The following is a 7,135-nucleotide window of genomic DNA, read 5'->3' as shown; positions in this document are numbered from 1 at the left end:
GGAATCGTGTCAATCTAATCCACTGGGACAGACTTATTGTGTGAGAGTATCTGTTTATGAGAGCAGCTCATCATCGTCAGCTTATGCACCTTTGTCTCTCTTCAATATAACATCCACTAACTTTCATTAATGGGCCGAAATTCACTCCTCTTTCGTAATATTTTGGTCAGAATTACTGGAGTCAAAAGAAAACATGCGAGTGCCAAGTTTGAAGATGATAATGATGAGTTTGTTGAAGTTACAAGGCCTATGCCACATGACATTGACAGTTCAACGCGACGTGTCGTTTGGCAGTTCAATTCAGGCGGACGGGACCTTCAATGATTTTTCGGTGAAAACAGAATCAGATAAAGTTATCGTTAAAGACATCCCTCGCACTTTTGCATCGCAGGACTTATTTCGAAGGAAAGATGGGCCGGGGCATCGGTCTCTCTACAATGTGTTGAAGGCGTATTCAGTTTACGACACAGAGGTGGGGTATACACAAGGGATGAATTTCATAGCTGCAATGCTTCTGCTTTACATGAATGAGGAAGAAGCCTTTTGGGTTATGGTGGCACTGCTCAAAGGCAAGCAAATACGAGGTGTGTATCTGGAAGGTCTGCCTCTACTCCACCAATACTTTTTTCAGTTAGAAATGCTTCTGAGGGAGCAACTACCCCAACTGGCTAACCATTTTGAGGAACAGATGATCACGCCAGCGATGTATGCAAGCAGTTGGTTAATGACTGCATTCTCCGCAGACTTGCCATTGTCATTAGTTGTTCCCATTTGGGATGTTTTTCTCTGCAAGGGGATGAGGGCAGTTTTTGGAGTGGGCTTGGCGCTGCTAAAATTCTTTCAGACTGATCTGTTAAAATTGCACTTTGAGAATCTGCTACTGTTTTTGAGAGGGTTTCCGAAGGATGATTTGGATGCGAACACATTGATTTCAATGGCGTGTTCATTGCCGCTTAAAAAAAGGTTAGAAGAACTGGAGTTGGATTATTTGGTAAGCAATGATAATTCATCAGCTTCAAGAGAAAGTAATGATGGTGGATGGAATATCGTGATTAATCCAAATGATAAAGAATTTGGGAATAATAAAGCATCCATTTTATCACGGAACTGTTCGGATTCCGATGGATGGATCGTGATTAATTCACATGATCATAAGAAACGAATATTGGAGAATCAGAGACTATGAAAATAAATGCAACTCTTTTGAATATTGTCACAATAGAAAAAGATTAGCAGCATAGTTAACGCCCGGATGTCCAATATTGGAAATAAGGGTTGTTATAGAATTTATCTGTCATGTTAATATCTTATATGGTAAAAGTATTCAAAACTTACAAAAATAATAAACATGTAAGCATTTTAAACTTCATAAAATAACAAACTACAACATACATGGTTAATAATAAAAAATAGTTATATACAAAATGAAAAGAGTTGTTTTCTTTCAAAGTTAGATTATATCTAAAATAAAATTTTATGTTGAATATAAAGATAATCTACTCAATAACAAAATATTTTAATAATAAAAAATAGTTATATACAAAATGAAAAGAGTTGTTTTCTTTCAAAGTTACATTATATCTAAAATAAAATTTTATGTTGAATATAAAAATAATCTACTCAATAACAAAATATTATCACCAAAATTATTTCAGATTTAGTTAACCCTAAATACCCCTTTAAATGAAAAAACCCTATATGAATTCTCACTCTCAATTCCTTCACGAAATAAAAAAAATTATTAATTCAATCTTATACACTGAAATATTATATCCTCCTCCTCCACTTGTCCTCCTGATCTCAAACATAATTTTTTAATATCTTCACCATTAATTTGCATCTCTAACTTATCTATAATTTTATGTTCGATAAATGTATATCCTGCCAGCCCTTCTTTACCCTCTCATTGGAAAGACTACTTCCCAATACAAAGATCCCTCTTTCGGATACAAGCTAGCAAGCTTATTTTATTTGATCTCTGTTATTTCTAAATTTTAAATTTATTTTTTATTGACCTTTTTAATCAAGCAATATCTATTTTTCAAGCAATATTTATTAAAAAGATAATTTTATATTAATAAAATATTATTTTTAAAATACATTTGAATTCAATTGATTTTCACTATTTTATTAATTCAATAATTCAAAACAAATAGTCTCGCGTGTAAAAATCCAGAGCTTGTGCGTTGAGCTTAAGCCAATAAATGATCCATTTAAGAATGGTACAAGAGTACTCTGTTACAGAAACTGAATGGAAGTCTTCGTTTCCCAAAAATCATGTATGGAAGTCTTCGTTTCCAAATAGTGCTTAATATATCCTTAACAATGTTTATCATTTAGGGTTTTTCTTTGTTAAAGTTATTTTATTTTTTAATTGCAACCATTGATGTGTAGTATAGCATATTGTTAAGTTTTTTATTTTTATTTTTTGGTTTTTTTTTTTCAAATTTGTGCATTTATTTAAAAGTAGATTTACTGTATTTAACATTTAAAAATGTGTATTTTTTTTACGGAATTATAAATTTAAATAGTAATGTATAAGATTATTTTAATATTTTATAAATTAGTAGTTAAATAATTTAGTGAAACGTGTTTTTTTCTGATAAATTAGTTAACAATAGTTTGAGACAACCTTCTATTTTTGACTTTATATTTAATGGAGATCAACTCAATCTCCACCATCTTGTTACTTAACTACAAAACCAATAGCCCACTGGTTGTGTGCCAAATGCTACAATAAAACCCAAATTTGAGGTCTATTCAAGTCAGATCCAAGAATATATACAATGTATCCAAAAATATATACAACGTATGTGGGATCATGTAATCATTCTAAAATATCTAGGGATCTGCCGAAGGGTTTCTTCACTATTCTATTTGCCATCCTAGACGATCAAACATGGGTATTCAAGACTGGTCCATGTGAATAATGGAAGCTTTGTTGATCACTATAAGTATTAAGGAATGGCCCATGTGAGTAGCTAAAGCCTATGAGCAACTACTTATGAACCATAGTATTCCATAATGTCAATGATCAATGCTTTGTTTTATGTTTTTCATACTTCTTTCTCTCTCTCCTAGTTTTTTGAATGCTAAACCTCCAAACTCCTAGTCCCCTTGTCGTTTCTCATTTTTGGTAACATAGCAAGAGCAGGTCACTCCAACCTTAATTAACTTTTTTTATTGCAACAACCATAATTTGTCATCCAACAATTATGTCTTGGATTAAGGATCAGTTGTGGCTGCCAAGACTTTACGAACGAGATTTAAATGAATCAATATATTGTTTTCTACATATTGCTCAATTGAGTTAGCCTTCTTAGATGTATGTTTTTGGTTACTATTCATTAATTGTGTATTAAGGAATTATTCTAAATGTATTTAATTATGGGAAATAAAGTTGCATAATGATTTTTCCCTTTGTATATTGCATAATTTTTTTTATTGTATTTATAAATATAATTTGGATGTTGTTTTCACATAATGTAAAGTATTGAGATTAGAGTAATTTCTTGTCACCAAAACAATAACTGAATTGGGGTTTCTTCTAGGTGAAAAAAAATGAAAAATCAATCAATGACTAGTTGGATTATAGTGTTAAGTTCCTGGACTTATGCAATTCCTTCAAGGAGATATATGTTGGTACAACTTGCCCTTTTTGTATGCAAAAACATCTTCTGTGTATATAGGTTTTTGGTCTATAACTTTTTCCAATTTAACACTCCTATCGGGGTAGCTTTGCACCTTTTAGGGTAATTCCTAGTTAAGTTTTAATAGAACTCAAAGTTTTTAAAACCAAAAGCAATATAAACTTTGTTGGACAACTATAAACTTTGTTTTTCACATTTTAGTAGTACTAGTTTTCTTTCATATATTGATTAATAGGATATTATTAATATTAACTTAATATTACTGATTTCTTTGTAATATATTTTTAATATAATAATTTTGTTTTGTTTTATATTTCTTGGCTCATTACATCTATTTATTAAATTTTATGATTGTAATTTAATATTTCCATATTCTCTATTTTTCAGTGTATCAATGCTTTGTACTTGTTAATGAAGTCAATAATAAGATATTCATATAAATTAATTTTTCCTACATTATTATTTTTATATGCAAAGGTAAGGATATTAGTATTTTTGAATTTGATGATTAGAATTTTTATTTTATTAAATATTATGAGTATCTTAATTTATATAAAAGAATTACAACTAGGGTATATCCATTTTAAATTTTAATTTGTGTGTCATTTAATTTCATTTTACTTATTATTTTTTCCATACTAAATGATAAAAGTAGTATATCTTACTAAATTTTATTCTTTCATTTTATATATTTGGGTTAAAATGAATCTATGATGTTTACTTTTTTAAATGCTTTCATGTAGATATTTGCGTCATGATTATTTGTTTGTTTGTTTAATTAGGTAGATAAGCATGTTTATTTTGGAATAAGGATTCTATAATTTAATTCAATTATCAATAATTATTAAGTGAATAGTATGGATTTAACTTCCACCAAATATTCTAAAATGTTTGTACAAGTAGTAGCCATAGATCAAAGGTTGACACATTTCTTTTCTAGCAATAGATATCTTGCTACAACTTTGTAGATAACTTTACTATATGTGATTAAATCAAATTCCTTTAAAGATACATTTTAGGTACTGAAGAAACATTTCCATTGATATAAGATACTTGGTTTATAATGACATTTCAAATAGAAATGAATGTAAGAGCATAAAGTGCAGAGAGACACAAAGGATACCAATGGTGTGTACAGAACCATGGGTTGATACAAAGGTCATGGAACCTCTGTGTCATAGACCAATGGATGTATAGAATCCATGTAAGGATTCTCCTACAGTGGAGAATGAAGGTACGAGGCTAGAAATACCTATAATTCTTTTTTATCAATTGTGATTCTTATAGTGTATGGCCCAACAAACAGACTTCAAAGATATTAGAAGGAGGTTGGATATTGTTTCAATACTTTGAAACCAATTTTTTTCAAACCATGTTTCCCATTGAGTGGTAATGTGCTATGATACTAATGATCCAGATCTTGGGGCCTAAGAATTAGGAGGATTGAGTGTTGACTCATGAGGAGAGAAAACATACATATATGCCATGAAATTAATCACAAGAAAACTGATAAAAGTGAAATAAATGAATACATCACAAAAATATGGAGAGAGAGAGAGAGAGAGAGAGAGAGAGAGAGAGAGAATAATTATTCCATTAAGAAGCTATTAGATGAGAGAGAGAGAATAATTATTCCATTAAGAAGCTATTAGATGCAATGAAGCGAGTTTTGGGACCTCTCCTTGATCTTAATCTCTTCTTTTTTCTTTTTATAAGGTTCCTTATTGAATGAGTCAACTTTAATTATGTTTTAATGAATTTATTACATGTCTACCAAGTTCTATTTTACATAAAAATATGAATTTATGACTTTGATATCCAAACTTAGAATATGAACCCCCCAACATTCGTATCACATGTGAATGTTATATACTAGGATCTCGTAAAAATATTTTGTTTCTTATTTGTAAATAGTAAAAATAGTACACCAATGAATTTCTATGATTGTATTTCCTCTTAAAAATCAAGTGCCAACCTAGTTTCAAGCTACATGATGAAGAGATGAACTATAAATCCAATACCTAATTTTGAGGAAAAATGTTAAATGTTAATGTTAAAGAGGGTGATAGCTTTTATGGAAGTAAAACTAGTTACTATTTTAAACAAATTATTATTTTTATTTAAGAAAGGAATTGTTTATTTTATAAAAAAATTCTTCCATATTTTTATTAAAGCATGTTAAGCATATCAAATTTCTTATTAATCCTTAGATATTAATATCGTTATATTACATTTTATAGTAGACTATATTCCTTCAATGTACTATTCATTATAATTGTACCCTTTTTCCCCTATACATATAACAAGAAGACCTATTTCTAGGATAGCCCAAAAAATATGTTTGTAGTGGAGGTGAGCGGGTAGATGTTTGTAGTAGAGGTCACTACCAAAGGTGAGTGGGAAGGAGTTTTAGTGGATATTTTTTTGACAGTGCATCTACTATATACAAATGTATCGGTGCTTTACTATCCATACAAACATTGATTCTGGATAGAGCATCATGCACTGTGAAAGTTTTTTTTTTAAATAACAAAACACAATGTGCTAAATAAAAAAACATACCAGTACTTGAATAGTCGATAACACAGGAAAAACGTTAACTTTTAAAAATTGTCAGTTCTATATACACCCGTAGCATCGGTTCCCTATTGTATTAAAACGCCTTGGTGCATTCCTAGAAGGATCACTACTATAGTTTTTAAAATTAAAAAAAAAAAAATCGGTGCTATATTCCAACAAAGCACTCATATTGTTAATTTATTAAAACGCCATCATGCGTCCTCTAAAGAGAATCGCTAGGCACCCTATAAATTTATAGGCTACACCACACTTCAGTGCGTGAAAATAACAAACTACTATTGTTGCGAAACTATTCGTAAATGAAAACACTTAGGGAAAGCTATAAATTATAAGTTAGTGTGTACATTTTTTAGGTTATGCCTACTGTGTTTCTATTTATCTAATGGATTGAAAAAATAATATTAAAAGATATAGCTTGGTGCATAAGTGAGACACATCGCGATGAAAATTTATATGTGAACCAACAACAGTGCGTCATACATATGTGTGCACCGATTCCAGTGCGGTTGTATTTGATAGCGTACCGAAGTCGGTTCTCTACTATTTTTTGGGTGCACTCAGGTTTTTCAATTATTTAATTGAAAGTTATGTTTCCATATTTATAAATACATTTTTTATTTAATTAAAAAATTGTATTTTATGTGTGAGGTTGATGTATTTTATATGTCAATAATATAGAAGAGACATTGACAAAGGGAGCAACAATAGGAGCAGGACTAAAAAGCAGACCAATAAAATATGGTCTGACCATGGGAGGCCAAAGAGAGGAAGAAGGATTTATACCCTTGCCCTATTAACGTAGTGACCCAAGCGTTCTTGAGGAATTTAGGCCTCCTTAAGTACTATGGGAGACTACATCCTTGAAGGCACACTTTGCCTTGTTGGTGCATCTGATACATCTGTGG

General features: G+C 30.5%; 1 protein-coding gene across 1 annotated transcript; it reads left to right on the top strand.

The window, feature by feature from the left end:
• Window positions 1-256: 256 nt before the first annotated feature.
• On the top strand, window positions 257-1,186 carry LOC149196536 (uncharacterized). Its single transcript, XM_089408319.1, has one exon. The coding sequence runs from the start codon at window positions 257-259 to the stop codon at window positions 1,184-1,186; it is 930 nt and encodes a 309-aa protein (XP_089264445.1).
• Window positions 1,187-7,135: the final 5,949 nt, after the last annotated feature.

Source organism: Pinus tabuliformis, chromosome 2_2, assembly GCF_031772625.1.
Source record: "Pinus tabuliformis cultivar Carrire ecotype Pingquan chromosome 2_2, CPIR1, whole genome shotgun sequence".
In the NCBI taxonomy this organism is placed as follows: domain Eukaryota; kingdom Viridiplantae; phylum Streptophyta; class Pinopsida; order Pinales; family Pinaceae; genus Pinus; species Pinus tabuliformis.
This window is presented reverse-complemented; position numbering and strand designations above follow the sequence as displayed.